General features: G+C 34.5%; 1 protein-coding gene across 2 annotated transcripts in view; it reads left to right on the plus strand.

Moving 5' to 3' along the window:
• Window positions 1-18201, plus strand: part of LOC123552042 (discoidin domain-containing receptor 2-like) — a 120558-nt gene that overhangs the window by 67937 nt on the left and 34420 nt on the right. For both annotated transcript variants that reach the window (XM_053525084.1, XM_053525085.1), the window contains exons 3-5: window positions 1710-1851; window positions 11990-12079; window positions 17853-18000. In XM_053525084.1, the coding sequence (XP_053381059.1) occupies window positions 1710-1851; window positions 11990-12079; window positions 17853-18000 (380 nt within the window). The remainder of the gene's footprint in view (window positions 1-1709; window positions 1852-11989; window positions 12080-17852; window positions 18001-18201) is intronic.

Raw genomic sequence — 18201 nt, forward strand, 5'->3', positions numbered from 1 at the left:
TGTTTAAATACGAAATTTCCATGTATATTGCATATGGATTGCGTATGGAGTAATGATGCAGAATTAACAGCTTATTCAGATTTTTCCCATGTTAGACATTCATAGTTTTTTTCCGTTTTAGACATTTATGTTTTTCCCACGTTAGATATTCATGGGCTTCCCATGTTAGATATTCATGGGTTTTCCACGTTAGATATTCATGGGCTTCCCACGTTAGACAACTTTTCATATCACTATGTAAAGGATTTTGTTTTCTGTATAAATTTTGTTCCATAAACAAAACACATTGTCAGCTGTTTCCCTTTTGCTTAATTATAAGAGCTGCTGTACTAGCTTTCAAGAAGAATTTTGCAAAATTCAAATCTAATTTAGAGAGAGCAAACATCTGCTGATCTAGAGGCTGGAGCAAGCTTCATTTAGCCAATGTTGGTCAAAAATCATTTAGTTTAGGTTGGTCAGAACTGGTCTAGAGCAGGCTTCATTTAGCCTTCGTTGATCAGAAATGGTCTAAAGCAACCTTCTGCTGCCTCCTTCGGTCAGAAATGATCAGGAGCAAGTTTCATTTAGCCTATGTTGGTCAGAAATGGTGTGGAGCAAGTTTCATTTAGCCTACGTTGGTCAGAAATGGTGTGGAGCACGTTTCATTTAGCTTATGTTGGTCAGAAATGGTGTGGAGCAAGTTTCATTTAGCCTACGTTGACCAGAAATAACACCCCCCATACAGCAGTGAATCTGAATAGAAAATTACAAGTATGATGCCACAGCTGTTGTTAGTATTAAGCAAAACATTACCGTGACAAAGTCAAAGCGACTTGATGTAGAGTGAAGTCAGTGTGACTAAGACTGAGCCTTACAACATCTGTCAAAAACCACTACCAGCTGCTAATATATGACATTGTGAATTTTACTTCTCATTTTTCCATAGATCAATATTCATGTGCTGATGGTTATATCAGATTCCAGGGGACCATTATACATGTATAAACGTTGAATGTCCCGATCCCATAATGCCCGTTAATGGAAAACCTTCTCAATGCAATATAGGAACAGCTTAAGGCAATGCTCCAATGTATATAGACAGATGTGAATGACAAATAGTGAGCCGTCATGCAATTTTGTAGCAATATCTACTAGAAAATGCATTACAGCATTGCCGTAAGCTGGCAGTGAGTAGACATGAATATCGAACCAGCTTTACAATCGGTTTTAATATCCTGATTTATGTAATCCGGATGTTCAACACATTTTATGTGGAGAAAATAACTGAAGGCAATCCAAGATTGTATTTGAAAGAAAGTTTGAAAGCTTCTTAAATATGCATTGGTCTTTTCTTGCTCAGATGTGAGTTACACATTTGGAGACCAGTCTGTTAACTCTGTCATCTGATTGGTTTTGTCTGAGAACAAATTTGAAATTGACCAATGGCAAGGCTGCAATATGAGACTGGTCTCCAAATTCAGCTTTATAACCTTGGAACCTGGGTCCAAAATGAGTCTGGAGACCACCATTTCTAAATTTTGTCAGTTTCCAGACTAAATTTCAAAATAGTCTTGTTCAGCCTGATGTTGAGAGTTACAGTTGGGTTTCAGGATGTGGATTTGAAACCTTGGATCCAAGGACCATAAGTAAGACCACTTTTATGACAAACCCTTTATATATGACAATAAAAATGTCCCAGAAAAAGACAATGCTTTATTTTATATTTTTAGAATCCGAACTGAAACAAACGGCGGAGCGTGGTGTCCGAAGAGTGTTATCAATCGGGACACATACGAGTATCTGCAGATTGACCTTGGACGCCTCACAGTCATCACCATGGTTGAAATACAGGGCAGATTCGGCAATGGTCAGGTGGGTAATTTTTTACTTGCTAATACATTGAGAATGCTAGGGTAATGGGTCTTATGTTATAAAAGTATTGAAGTTTGTTTATATGTCTTAGGTTTAGTGCCCTTCTTCAACAGTATTTCAGTTATGTTATGTTGGGTAGTTAACCTAACCAGTTTTCCTGGATCTGTACCAGTACTAACCTGTTCTCTGCAAGAGACTGTCAACTCCCACACATGAATCAGAGGTAGAGGACCATTAATTGTCATGGAGAAAATACACCTCAACCGGGTACTTAGGACCTTGCGATACGTAGATCTGTGCTCTCTTTGTTGAGCTAAGTGGGCAGATCAAATTATCAAAGAGTTCACTGTCGAAGGTATGATTCTTTGGCCTTGAAGTGCTTTAGCAAGTTAAACATCAGCATTTTCATGGCTATAGCAAGTTAAACACCAGCATTTTCAGCGCTTGATTTAATTAAACCCCCCCATTACCCTAGCATTCTCAATGTATTAGCAAGTAAAACCAAAGTATTTTCAGTGCTTTAGCAAGTCAAACTCCACCTTTTTTGTTAATACAGAAATGCTGATGTGCGGTTTTTAAGTTTTCATTACTGATTTATGGTTAAACCTTGAATAATTAATTATTGTCCGTAAGACTGCAACATCAATGATTGCAAAAAGCATCTTGGAATATAAAGTACCAGTGTCATGCTTCTTAAGTAACATCTAGTCGATTTTAATGTTAGATTAACATGCAAACTTTCAAGATCAGGATCGATTGATGTGTTCAAGATGAAATTTATTTATAAAAATAAAAAATTAATGTACTGTGTGACTTTAATTTCCTGCTTGACTTTTCATTTTCAAGTTATTTAAAGGACATACATAATTTCAAAAAATGATGGTGCTAGATATATGTAATAGGCAGTTTGACCTCACATATCTGTTGTTTAGGGGATATGGTCAGATTTGCTCATGCAGACAGGATTCACAGGCTCGAACCCTGCCGTGGTGATTATTGTAAACAAACAGACAGGATTCACAGGCTCGAACCCTGATGTGGTCATGATTGCATATCCAATGATTGTTTAATAGGATTGGAACTTGCAAGTCATTCAGATACTTACCTTCAAGCTCTCCCCAAAAATGAGTTGAAGATAATTTGTGAGGAAGACATCCAGTTGACGTGCAATAGGTCAGTGGTTCTACCCAGGTGCCCACGTGTGCCTGAAATAGTGCTATGAGAGGCACCTGAGGTATTCCTCAACCAAGAAAAGCTGGAAAGTCTCCAAGTGACTTGTGGAAAACTAATTGCAAAAGTAATGTAATATAGTTAAGGAAGAGACATTCTTAATTAAGAAATACACTCAGACCAATTTTCTTTTATTTGCAAACATTCACCGAATTAAATAAGCCTTGACATGTTCCTAGCAGTCATCTTGGAGGTAGACAAAAAGTGCTTATACATATTAAAACGAATAGAGCTGAAAAGAGAAAACATAAAACAGGCAAAAATACTAATGCAAAGAAAGAGCAAAAACTGATGCACAGAAATTCTAAAGGAAAGAACTGCTGATGTAAAGAAAGAGAAAAGGGGGAAAAAACTGATGACTAAAACAAAGAAGAAAACAAAAGGGAAAAACTTATTTAAAAAAGAGGAAACAAAAGGGAAAAATTGTGCAAAACATAGAAAAGAAACAAAGAAAGAACAAAATTGGAAGAGAAAAAAAAGAAAAAAAAACAGAAGAAAGGATAAAACTGGAGAGAATAAAGCGAAAACAAAAGGGCACAGGACCTATGCATTAGGAAGATTATTTGATGTGACTTGCATGTGTTTATAAGACTGGCTGAAGAAATTGAAGACATTGATCTCTTTGTGGCCACTTTTGATGAAAGGAGGATAAATAAATACAGAGTTAATAACCTCTCCAAATCTCTGTGCCAGACCTCTCAGACACAAGAAACAGTTATAATTAGCAGCTTATTACAACCTACTGGCTTCTCCCTTGATATCAGTTTAATCACTTACATTGCAGCTGGGGAGAAGTCATTAGTTCCAATTATAGCCAAATTTTCAATAATAAACCATGAAACCGATATAGATAAAATTTGATTGAGGATTTCGAAGCAGCAAAATTCTGTGGAAAAAAATCTTGGTTCTTTGTTTATTTGTGGGTCTTTTGAATAAAATGACTACCAGGAGCTGAGACTTCATGAATGTTTCATGTTACCCATAATTTATTTTCTTGAGATTTGAATCATTAGGTGGATTATTTTGATGTACATGGTTACAGATATAGATAAAGAGATGTATTACTGGAGATGTAATGCAGTGAAGGTAGAATTGGGTAAGAAGTGTATGGGGAGATAGACTGGTTTTACATTCTGCATCAGGGGAGATGTATGTAAATAAAAAAAACTACAATTAATTGGGACAGGGGGTTGAAAAAAAATCCCAGACATTTCTTTGAAAAATATATGGAATTGAGGAATATCATTATCTGAAAGCTTCATTTTTGAGGTACATTACAGGGACAAGAACTAGGATATATTTCATCATCTTTAAGATTCTGTAAATGTTTAACCTTTAGCATGCTAGATAAATTGTCGTCTGCTGGAAATGTCGTCTGCTAAAATTGTAAAGTTCATTCAATTTGCTCCAAAATTGGAAGAAATATTGTCAGAGTAGCAAACAGCTTGGAACCTGATCAGACGCCGATTTAATCGGCGTCTGATCTGGTTCCAAGCTGTTTGCAAAGGCTGTTAAATTTGCCTGCAGCAGGCTAAGGGTTAAGGGTCTATTCCACATTGTTGCAATATATTAAAGCATGAAATGGAGAATAAGTTTTTCATCACTTCTGTTACTCTAGTTAGGTGTAGTAAGCTGTATCATTTTTATTCCATTAACCAGATATATTATTTCTGCAAGGGTCTGGTGTCTGAATTTTCACATTTTTGAATATATTAGCAATTGTTAGGAATGGATCATCTCTATATCTGTAACATCTAGATCTAAGCAGAAAAATGGATTTCGTGTTTTTCTTTGATAGACACGTGAGATTGTTTTGTGTCATTTTGATGTATTCCATTGAGTTTTAAGATTTTTGATGCATACCTGTAGAATTGTGGAATTTTTCTGTTTTACATCATAAAGGATAATGGTTAAGCACTCATACTGAATGATGGATGACTTAGTATAGCTCCCTGTGGGAACCCATACAGAGACTAAAAGTCCTTAACTCCTGTCAGGTGTTAATTAAGGACATTGTCATAAGAATGTATCAACTTGTCAAAAAATTCTCTGTTAGTGCCAAAATGTTTAACAAAGAATATTCCTGATGTTCTTGTTATGTTATTGGATTTGTTCAAAATGTATTTAAGCTGTAACAGAAAGAATTTGTGAGATTGGAAATGAATAGTTACATTTTTGACTATAATGAGTTTTGCAGATTTGTAAAAAAAATTATTTTCGATATTTAATTTTTCGGAAATTTTAAGTGAACCCTAATGTTGGTTCTTTCTTCACCACTGAAAGGCAGAAAATCACTATAAATTTTACCTTTTTAAAAAAGCAATATTAACAAAGTTTTAGCTTAAAATTCACATTAATTATTTTGTATTCACCTTTTCAAATAATTTACTGCCCAATTTACTCAGATGTATGTTTTATGGATGCCTGGTCTGTTAACATCAAAGTTTCTTGATAGATTTATTACAAGAGAAAAATGCCATTATCATTTGTCAGAAAAAAAAGAAATCCACTAGCCAGGGTATTTTTAGAAGAGCATCATCTATTACCTTTACATCATTGTTTGGAGCATAATCTCAAAAATAAATATCCTTCTTTCAGTGTTTAGAGGGTTTCAAAATTGAAAGAGTCCAGTTTTTGACCTATGACTTAGAATAGTTATCCCTGCAAAAAGGTTAACCATGGTTTACCATAGGTTGACAATTAAGCCGGTCATGGTTTTTGTCATGGTTCAGTTGCATTCTTAGTCTGGTTTTCCACTTTACTTAAGATATAGCAGATGGCTCAAAGACTTCTGATTTTAATAATCAAATTTATATGCGTACCGTTATTAAAGATATAATCAGTTTGCTGTAAATTTCACTAATATATGTTATTCAATTAAAGTCATTTTGTTGGGGGTTGTTTTTGCAACAGATTACTGTTATGTTTTTGACATGGTGCGAATCTATGCAAGATTATTTCTTTGAGATAAGATATTTTCATGCGTTGGTCATAGAAAGAATAGCCTGATATCTTTTGGCTCTTCTTTAATCGTTGATTGATCAAAGGGAAAGTTAACAATTTGTGATAGGTATACCTTGGCAAACTTTCTGTTTTCGTCTTTGCTTTTAAAGTTTCTTTTGTTGAAAAACCGTTCAAAACATTAATAATTTCATGATAAATTAAAACTTAAAAGGGTTTAATGAATTGAGAATAAGCATTGAATTCCGTTGTACCTGTGTGAAAATGAACTAGGAAGACATGGCAGTTAGTGTAAAGATATTTTAAAGAAAATGTTTTAATTGTCTTGCATAGACTTCTTTCTGATATAATTATAAGCAACTTTTTTTTTTCATATAAAAATAAAGTAAACAATTTCTGTCACATGAGTCCCGATTGGGACTTTGTTATATTCAAACTCATTGGCTGATTTATGAACTAATGACAGAAATATGCTACAGGAATTTTCCGGTGTCGGGAGTAACACTTTTCAGAACTTTTTTCCATGTGACCCTTAAGGCCGGCTTTTGCTTTTGAAATTATCAAGGCATAACATGAACAACTGTAGTTCATAATTTGGTATCATTTATCATACCCGAGTATTCGGAAAATGCATGTGTGCTGTGCCATTTTTTATGATTTCTACACTGTATGTTAAGTGAAGCGCATGTCTGAAATTTATGTCATGTCAGAAGCCAAAACCTGCGAAATGAATCAAGGCAATGTTCCGGCCAGAGTCATTTGTCAGTATAGTAAAATCTGTAAATCTGTGATATTTTAATACATTATGCCAGTTACAGAATATTTTTGATCTACAGCACATGTTCAGATGAACGACACAAAAAGAGAAACTTGTTATTGTGGTCAACAATGGTCAATAATGGTTCAAATCGAAGGGGCAGTGGTACGAATAAATTAATGTTTGCTGTGCACTGTATCAAATAAATATTTTCAAATCATTTAATATCGCGGGCATTAGATTTCGTAGTTTTGCTCTAAAGAGCTATGTCATTGGGATATGAATTCATTGATTTTAATTTTTGAACCAGAGTCAAATTGCGATCACTAAGAGTGCTAAAGGACTACCTAATAATTTCGTAATTTCGAGTGAATGCATCTTTCAAGCGACCGCATCCAATAGTCTGTGGAGTTGACTGGAGATAATTTAAGGTTGATGCCGGATGGTGTTATAATGATAATTAAGTTGTGATTATTATTAACATTTAATCACTCAATTTAATGTACATTGCACATAAGTTATTAACCCTTACCCTGCTAAATTTCTGTAATGGACTTGTCCATCTTTTAATCTGGACAGTACCATTAACTGTTAAATGGGGTGCATACCAAAAATATACTGACTGAATGGCGAACAGTGCAGATCATGATCAGACTGCACAGATGTGCAGGCTGATCACGATCAGCACTGGTCGCAAAGGCACAATCAATTGTGACCAGCATGGTAAAGGTTAATAATTTCACAGTATTTTGAAAAAAATAATGAAGAAGTAGTGAAAATACTGAATGAATCAGAGATGTATATGTTTTGCAGACACGGGTATAACAATATTCATCTGTTACCAAACAGATTGTTTCTTGAGGGAAAAAAAATCTTTGTTTTGTTTGTTTATATAACATGGCTGGCATTTCTCCATAATTTTCATATTTTTTCCTTTCATTCTGCTCATAATATGTCAGTACGGAGGTAAGTTATAAGATACAGTATGTATCAGAATGTTGGAAATTGCGAAGTTTTGTTATCGAATTGCATTATAAGGATAATGGTTTTATTCATTTTTGTTAAGTCTGGCACTTTCGAGATAGTCTGACTACATCTGAATGGAATTATGGGTATTTTTGGGAAGCTGATACAAGATGATTTGTTTTATTTATCATTGTTTGATGCTCACAGGCAATAAAGTAGCAATTTCTTCTGATATTATGCTTTTAACCTTTACTCTGCTAAATTCCTAAAATGGACTAGTCAGTCATTCAACTTGGGCAGTACCACTTATTATTCAAAGGGATGTTCACTGAAAATTTACTGACTGAATAGCAAACAGTGCAGACCATGGACAGCCTGAACGGAGGTGCAGTCTGATCTTTGGTCTGCACTGGCAGCAAAGTCAAAACCACTTGCCGCCTGCAGGCTAAAGGTTAATCAATATTATGCAAGTATTTTCACAAAGAGTGGTATAAAACATTGAATTTGAGCTGTATTTTTCTTGCAAAGAATTTAGTCACTCTCCACATTCCCTTTGAAATATGCCAATCCCATTTTTTTCTGTCATTTTTTTCTTACAAATGCATTATTCAGAGTCATTAAAAATGTCCCCACTGTTGTTTCATGTAGAGAAGTTGTTAGTTACATATAGAAATAAGATAGGACTGCTGAAAAATGTATTCTTAGACAACGGCTTAAGTGCTTTAATTCCAGTTAGTCCGATAGAAGATATTTTTAACCAAATTATACCCATTTTCACCGGTGCAACATCACATGCATAGCATCCTGGAATCTATTCCGTAATATCATGATATCTATATTCTGAATTGATGTTAAATAATTCTGTGAGGTTTCTAGATCTCTTTCATTAAAATTTTGTGTATCTTTATAGTGGTGGTAAATATATTTTGGACATTTATTGTTCATAGTCTGTCTTAATTTATAATTAAATGTAGTTTTGTGCCAGTGAAAAATAAAAATGATATTTGCACTGCTTTGAAACTGTGAAAATATCAATTTTCCAGTTTCTCTCTGAAAAAAAAAATATATATTACTTTTTGAAGACTTATCTGGCTGTTACATGAGATGTGTTACAGAACATGATATGGTGGGCCCTAATGCTGGAAAAGTCCAAAATATTTGTTTTCTGGAACTGCCTTTAATCACAGTCTGAGGCCTGCAGTAAACATCTGTATTAATCAAAGTGAATGTAGATGTGACACTTGATAAAAGATCTGATAAAATCTTACTCTAGGTATTTCTCAGTTTTTCCCATGCTATAAGTGAATGTGTCTTGAAAAGTGAAAACCGAGCTGAAAAGTGCTTTGGAAGACATATGCAGAGAACTTTTCATTCATTTGTTATAATGTGGTATAGATATGAGCCGTGCCATGGGAAAACCAACATAGTGGCTTTGCGACCAGCATGGATCCAGACCAGCCTGCGCATCCGCACAGTCTGGTCAGGATCCATGCTGTTCGCTAACAGTTTCTCCAATTCCAATAGGCTTTAAAAGCGAACAGCTTGGAGCCTGACCAGACTGCGCGGATGCGCAGGCTGGTCTGGATCCATGCTGGTCGCACACCCACTATGTTGGTTTTCCCATGGCGCGGCTCATATTTTGTTGATTTATTTGTATGTGTATTATCCTGATGAAGGCGCTAATGACTTCATACATCATTATGATAGACAAAACTTATATACCTGTTGTTGAAATACGTACCATGTTAGTTTTTTTCAAATGATCTGTGAAGAGTTTCCTTTTTTTCAGTGGTACAAAAAAGTAGTTCCGTTTGCTATTTTGTTCTTGTAGGCTTACAGGCGAGCTGTGGTATTTGGTCATTATCCACTGTCTGTCTGACATTTCCTTTCCCAGTCAGAAACTTCCTGCTTTCTGGAGGTAAACTTTAAGTTACAGGGAACAAAAAGACACAAATTTCGGGGGGGGGTTTAGAAGAAAAATCTCTTTTGGTGTGGTTTTGGGCTCGCAGTCAAGTATCTCTTTTATCTGGTGCAAAGTATTCTTAAATGCGTTTTATCTTTCATTTCATGAGAATCAATTTAAAGAAGAGACGATTCTCAAAGATGCTCACAGTTCTCGAAAGGAGTTCCCCGAATATCTCTTTAAATTGATTTTTTTTATGTAATTATATAATAGAGAGATTCCAAGTTACAGTAATAGAAAAATTCTATGTTATTATAGTAATGAATGGATTCCATCTTTGTACCAAAAGAAAATGAGACTACAGTGCACTTTTGATAGTTCTTAATTTCACCTTTGAAGTAATTACATTAAAAGAAATATTTCCCAATTGCATATTCTGGATTTACAGTCAATAAAAAACTACTTCTTGTCAGTTGACTCTGATTCTTGTTAATTTTATCTTATATTGTAAATATTATTTGGTAAAATGAAGAGAGAACCTATTCACTACCAATTGTTGTAACTGCCACTGCTCAAGCCTGGCGGAAATATTAGAGTTGAAAGCAACTACATAGAAAGATAAGAATGTAGATATGATAATATTTGGAATTTCCAGTATTTAGTATCTAGGGAATATCATGTCAGATTGTTCAGCCATCTTGTTATCATTAAAACACTTTGGAACCTTTATCAAATTTACATAACCCAGATACAAAGCCAAAACAAAAGCTGTCTTACATTCTCCTTTTCTGAATATTGAAAAGTGTGTACTGTAAACTTTATAGATAAATTGTCAAACCTGATTTTGGTAGGTGAATGAATGTGTAACAATATGTTGCAGTTCTGCTAAGCAACTGTCACTATATATGCTGCAGTGAATGCTGTTTATATTCCTTGTACCGCCTCGGAACGCTAGTGGTAGAGTGCCTGCTTTGAGTGCGGGAGGTCGTTGGTTCACTCCCTGGCGACATCATGCCATAGACCTGAGAAATGGTTGTAGCTACATGGCTTTGCTCTCAGCAAAATAGTTCTAGGACAGATCAGGATAATGTGACTTGAGTGGGGTATTATGTCATATGTCTAAGGGCTTGATATACCAGTATTAGGCAGCACTATCAAGTTGGGCATTGTGCTCACTGCTACACATTTTCTCAACATCATTATTACACGACTGAAAAAATATTAAAAAAGGAGATAAACCTGAACACAGACACACAACTTTTTCTGGTTGCAGTTATAAGCTACATGTACCGCCGAAGAATGCCGAAATAACATACGGAAACTGCCGTGTTTCATTACAGGTCCGCTGCCTAGCATCTTCTATAGGTATTGCACTATCCCTCGAAAACCTTAGGTACATCATTTTTCTAGAGGAGACCCCAATATGAGTGACTCAGTGCTGGCAACTGTAAATAAATTGTGAACATGATGCAGTTACTGTCAAAAGGAAGATAGAACCATTCATAGAAGCGAACACTTGTTTATAGCCTATGGAAAATGAAAAAACAACAAGATATTCTCTCTTGTGGCATGATGGACAAACAGATTATTCATTAAATGCAGAGGGTTTTATTTGATATAAAAGATAAAAAAAGAAACAAAACTGATATAAAAAGTAACACCTCAGTGATTGCTTCCTTTGACCAGGGTCTTAGAAATGATTGCCAATATATACCAAGCATATGTGTGATTCTGATCAGTCTTCAAGATTGCTTCGAATCATGGCTGGTTTTTGTTGCAGAAGGTTTTTATAAGTAATTATTAATTTATGCATTTTCTGGAGGGGAAAGCAGAAACTTGCTAAAGTAGTTCTATATTGACACTTTAAGTTTCTTGCTAAAGACATTGTGTTTTTTTAAGATGACGGTTTTACTTCTCCCGCTAATTTTCTTTTAAAATAATTATGTCTTCATTCTTGGAAGTTTTTTTTTTATAAATTTGTAACTTAAGACGCTTTCAAACAGATTTTATAAAAAATGGGTCGCCAAGGCAGGAGGAAAGAGCAGTATCTGTACTGCAAGTTTTAGATGGAGCTTAAATGGCTGTCTTTGTGAGAAACTGAGGACTCACTGTCATACCTTATGCTAGCTCGCAGGAGACTGAACATATGAAGGCTAGCCAGAATTTCTCCATGATAAAACTCCATCTCTGTTTCATATGTACCAGTAATTGTACAAATTCTTCAAAATATGCGCCACACAGGAACATTCAACAACTACGATGCAGATATCAACTCTTTTTAATGTGTACATTATTTAATGTTTTGTTCTATATATTTTCAGGGTCAAGAGTTTACAGAGGAGTTTTTGCTCGAGTACCAGCGCGAAGATGGCGGAGAATGGATGAGGTTCCGCAACAAACGGGGAGAGGAGGTGGGTATCTAACTAACAGAATGTGTACAGGCTTGAGTTTTAAACATGCAGACTGAAAATTCAAATGTTCGAGTTGTCTGTCACATTCTAATATATAACCATAATTATTTCTTACTATGTGTATGCTAAGTGTGCATAATGTAGACGATCAATATGCTATGTCTGTGAAAAATATGAAGTTCTGCTGTATTAGAACAATATTTTTTGTCTGATCTTCTGTCCCTTAATACCGTTTACCAAATTATTGAGATGATACTGGAAACACATTCAGCTATCTCAAAAATGGGCGATAAACTACTGGCATTTATATTTCATAATTTTCTAACTGAAATCTGTAAAATTTCTCACTTTTTGCAGATGACTATAGCGCATTACCTCCATTGCATACATTTATCAACATTTTTTTGAGTATCAACATAGGTCACTTCAAGTAGATAAATCAAATCAAATTTTTTTGTTGAAATCGCTTCTGATTTCAAGTCAAAGTTTTCTGTCAGTTATATCTTGACTGCTGATACAAAAACTGTTAAACAAAAACTTCTGTAATCAGAACAGGTGTTTCCTATGAGCTGGTTTTGTAATGTCGAAAAAGAAAAAAACCATGATTGGGTCAAATATTTTGATCAGCAACATACTGTTGCTATTAACTGTTGTATCCTTTAGACTTATGGCTGTAAGAAGTTTGTTTTTCTTTTCTTTTTTTGCTCAAAAATATATCCAGGATGAGTTTCCGCAGGATTTTCAAAACTGCGAGTATGAAGGGTTCGATTGACCAAATAATTTCTCCTGTCTCCCTGGGATTATGTCGGTTGTCTGTTTAGTTACTGTTTTGTATGCCTGATATTTTGTTAAAGAATTCTTTAGGGCTCGGGTGTCAAATTATGTTGTCAAACTTTGTCAGAAAGATGGCCTCCATATGTCTTGTAGGCGTCAGAATTTTTACAGTTAATTGTTTGTACATGTGCTATAAAACATTGTGGGTAATCATAGGGTAGAGGCATGTGGAGCTGTTGGAACGATTGTTTATGATTATTTATGATCCATGTATTCTTAAATTTCCAACAAATCTAAAATAATGGGCCATATACAATGCATTATCTTTCTGGTTACAGACAACCAAAAGTTACTAATTGGGCACTAATTTGATTTATGGAAAAAAGTAGTTCCAGGAACTTTTTTTTATCAGACAATGGTTGACAGCCCAGACAGGTTATCAGGCATCAGTTTTATCAAGTTTTTGCAGAAGTGGTGAAGATACAGGGCAAAAAGTCAGGGAAATCATTTCATGTTCAATTAATGAATTATTGAAAGATTGATTTTCCAGACGATTTATGCTCTATCAGTGAAAACACTTAAAGAATGCGGAAGATAGTGTTAGTCTTTCAGTACTGTCATTATAAGAAACATGTATATTCATGTTTATGTCTAAAATGAAATCAAAAAGAGGTGTTTAACTGCCATGAGTATCAGCACATGCACAGTCGGGAATGATTTTAGCTCTGATTGTAATAAATTTTTCAATTGGACTGTATACACTATTTGATTGATTCAGAATTTTATGCTCCTACTAAGAGGTTCTGTTCCTAAATTGCTAAAAAGTTGCCAAGAAATATAATTATGCAGTTACTGTAGCAGCTGTAAACAAAAGGAAAAATGGAACCTTTTTACTTATTAAAGTATATAGACAATCCAGGCTCCAATGATTAGAGCCCTATTTCAAAATGGTCAATTTCAAGATTGAAGTCAGAGTCAACCAATCAAATGCTCCCTTGCTTGATGCTCGGCATTAAATTGGCTTTTCTTGGTATGAGGTGTCGAGATTTTATATATAAGTAGTAGTGACACAGAATAAATTGGTACAAACTAACCTATCCAATGTAAAAGTGCAGAGTAGAGAAAATTGTCTGGCAATCTTCTGGGATGAAAACTTTCAGCACTAAGTACCTACACTGTAATTATTGGGAGAGAAAAGTTCCCCCAGACATCAATTAACAATTCTGTTTTCTACCCAAGTGCAGTTATTTTAATTAATCGATAGAGATTGTAATTGTCTGCAAAGTAAACATGGCCTAGATCATGTACACTTTAGAATTGCTGGAAAGTTGGAAAATGTGAGGCAAATTGTTTCTAATTCTGCAATTTTCAAGGGAACTGTGACATTGTTAAGTACGTCGGAAACGATCATATTTGTGTTATTTTAATCTTTAAATTAGAAATCAACAAAATCTCTTTCCCTTATAATACTTGTCTGCCAAGAAAAGATGTTGCTAAGAAAATGAAACAACTACTGTGATGTAATGAAACTATTTTTTGTACAAATATTTAGCGGTACTTAATAACAGAAGGTCGAACTTTTTTCATTTTAAAGGTTTTAGAATTGTTGCAACAGTTTTAACACTACATGTATTTGAAAGAGTTTTTTTGTTTTTTTTAGAGACACTGCGTCTTCAATGCTTCATACTAATGATAGAGTATTACACTATTCCTGTTTATTAAAGTGTTTAATAACATTTTCTAGTTTAAAAAATTCCTTCATTTGGGAGTAAAGAGATTTTTCTCATTTTATGTTAAGAAATCAAATCCCTGTTATTACACCCAAAAGAAATATTTGCATTACGAGTTTTACAGTAGAACATCAATCTTTTCTTCGGAAATTTCTAAAAAAAACAAAGAAAATAAATGAAATAGGCCATATTTGAATCTGTATTCTTGTAAAAAAAGATGTTTGCCTTAAATTTGAAAAGAATTTTTTTTTACTAATTCCAGAGAATGTTTCTGAAAATGAAGTAAAAATTTTCTTTTCATATTAGCCTTTAACCTGCTGGCGGCATGTATTTCTGCCTTTAATTGCGACCAGTGCAGACCAAGCCGTGCAGGCTGATCATGGTCTGCACTGTTCCCTATCCAGTCAGTAATTTTCAGTGAACACACCTTCAAATGATAAATGGTATTGCCCAAATTGAATGATGGACCAGTCCATTTTAGAAAATTAGCAGGCTAAAGGTTACATTAAATGGATGAATCAACTGTAAAATTAAATCTGTGTAAATTAGAAATAAAAAAAATACTTTCACAAAAGTATGTTAGACATTAAGTAATATAGTAAGTAGATCACTCGTAGGTTAGGTCAAAACAAAAACATGAAAAAGGCACTTTCAGTTTCACTTAATTGGTTATAAGATACTCACACATGGCAGAATAAGCTTGTTTATTAAAAAATACATATTGCACAAAATCAACAAATCATCACATACTGAAAATACACGGTGACGTTAATGATGTAATAAAAGACAAATCTTACAGACATTGCCGCCACAATATCTCTGCTGGCATGTTATGATTCATACATTGTTAACTTTCTCACAATTCTTCCATGCTTACTGGTTGTGTTCCCGACATGAATCATGCTTCCATCACTGACCAATAATATATCGAAGAATTTATCGTGTGAGAAAAAAATCTAATCGGACAAACTTCTGCAAATTTTCTCTCCTTTTATACTGAAAATTATCTGGAAATCTCTCCGTGGAATACTTCTTCTAATGAATTGAGTCAATATTCGGTCATTGATAAAGGGGAGACTCGTATTTATTATTTGTTACTTATTATGTCCATTTCTTTTTACAAGATTTAAGGACACTTGACAGCAAATCGGCAGGCACATCCCAATTAATTGTTATAAACTGCTTCTTCTTTTTCGTTCTTAATAAAAATGTGAGGAAAATTGGTGGAAAATCGGACAAAGAAAAAAGCATAATGACTGGTCGATTGTTTAAGATATTGTCATTATCTGGTGGTGTCTTTGTGTTACCATATCAAGGAGAATTGACCGAGATAATGGGTTTGACGACCTTTAGTAAGCGTTTAATGGTATCATACATGTCATACCCTCGTACATCATCATGTAGAATATATAACAGACAAATAAAAAAAATCTCCCGAGCTTTTCAGAGACTGGGTCCCTCGAATCTCATGGGATTTGATATCTGCAACATTTTCACTATTATTGAATATGATATTTTAATGGAGTACTGTTTGCTGTAAGTCAAAACTGTTTCCACTTCATTTTTGATGTTTGGTAGTTTGTTTTCATGGGAAATTATATTTTTGTGATCTTTGATGTGTAATATTGTGTGAATTTTTTCCATTCATTAAGGCTTTTGTGCCAAAAGCTTCCCTTCGAAATGAAACGTTACTGTTCATGAACAGTCCATGTATATTCACTTAATGAATAGTTCTTGATATTTTGTTGATCATGAATAGTTCATGTACTTCTTGCTATATGTTTTTATTGTGCCATTTTATCTTCACGAACTAGCAGTGAACCGTTCATGAACATGATTCTTCATTAGTTCATGAACTACCTGTCATGAGTAGTGCATGAAAGATTCAAGAAAATAACATCATGATTGTTCTTTTAACCTTTTATCATGGACAATTCAAGAACTCTGTGTGATTCTTTAGTAGTACATGAACTGTTCCTGAACACTTTTTAAGGACAGTTGATGTCCAAAAATTCATGAACACAAGTCAAGAACTGTTGAAGTTCTTTAATGGTTTGAAGTGTTCATGATTTCAAGTACTGCATTTCGCAGGGGTTGGGGTATATCCAGCCTTTTGCATAATGTGTTACCAGTGGAATATCTATGTTTACTGCTTTTTGCCTTTTTTTGGTCACTTAGGTTTAATAAAATTGAGTTTTGAAACCAGTCTTGAAATACAGCCATGTCATTGGTCAATTTCAAAAACAGTACTCAGAATCCACCAATCAGATTCTTCTGTTTTGAGACTAGTCTCATATCTAAGCATTTCACCCTCAGCTTGGATATGCTTAAAGTAATATAGACATAAAAGTTCTTTTCAAATGTTTCTAAGGCTGAATTAAACATAATCATGGTGGAGACAATTTCCCTCTCAGATCAGTTTGGCACCTAGAGGCTATATCTTCGTTATAAATAAAGATAGGAAAGAAATCTTTCATTATCTTTTGGCTTTTCTCTGGATATTTTTCTCTATGGCTGTGAAAACAAAGCTGTTTCTGAGCAGAAGAAGTCTTCTCATCTTCTCATTAAAGTTCTCGATTGACAGTATTTGTTCATGAATTGTGACCATGTTTGGATAGCTTAAGAAAACCCAGCTATGGGGCAATTAGCATCTTTGCAATATTTTCCCAGAGTCGGCGAACAAAACAAAACCTTAAAAAGACATTTGTTTGGATGTTGAGTCACCCCCGTGTATGGTATCATTCCATTTTTCTCAGACGAAGCTCTGTAACATTGTGTAACATTGTTATGATTCTCGAGGCTACAGGGAGAGGTTGATTTCAGCAATTAGACTGACTCGCAACGGCTGACGTGAAAAAACAGTAAAAAGATAGTAAAAACATGCCGCAATCAAGATTCCTTCCTCTGTTGCTTTCATGCAATTCCTATCAAAAAGAATAGAATGAAATGATTAGATTGTTATGTCGAAAATACAAAAAGTGTTGAGTAAATGAGTAATTGTTTCTCGTTGTTTCTTGTGTTGTTATAGCCAAGTTGAAATTATGTAACGACTTTCTGAAGGTTTTTATTCTGTATAGCTTCCTGGTAGCTTGTGTTACCTAATTGAAGGTGCATGTTTTAAGTATTATGCTCGGCAGTATTATTACATCATTGAATTATAATACGTTGGTTATATCACACGCTAATGATGCTCACCTGTTTAATATTTTCAAGTTTATTCACAGCTTTTATGAATTGCACTCATATATTTTCAATTTTTTTGTTCACAGCGTTTTGAGGGGAACGATAACACCTACTCAGCAGAATTGCGCCAAGTATCGCCGCCCATCATTGGAAAACGTTTGCGGTTTATACCATATTGCCGTAATCCACGCACAGTTTGTCTCCGAGTGGAACTGTATGGCTGCACATGGCAAGGTACTTCTTGAAAATTTCTTTTCAAGGATTTTGCCCAGTATTTACTGTAACATATTTGCAAAGAATTGTGGGAGCTGCAGTCACATTCCGCCCTTTTGGGGATTTGAGCCATTCAGCATTTATGTGGGATGGCGCTCCCAATGTTTGTTTAGCTGAAGTATATCCAGTTTTTGCTTATCTCTAGACTACATATTAAGACAT

Source organism: Mercenaria mercenaria, chromosome 15, assembly GCF_021730395.1.
Source record: "Mercenaria mercenaria strain notata chromosome 15, MADL_Memer_1, whole genome shotgun sequence".
NCBI lineage: Eukaryota > Metazoa > Mollusca > Bivalvia > Venerida > Veneridae > Mercenaria > Mercenaria mercenaria.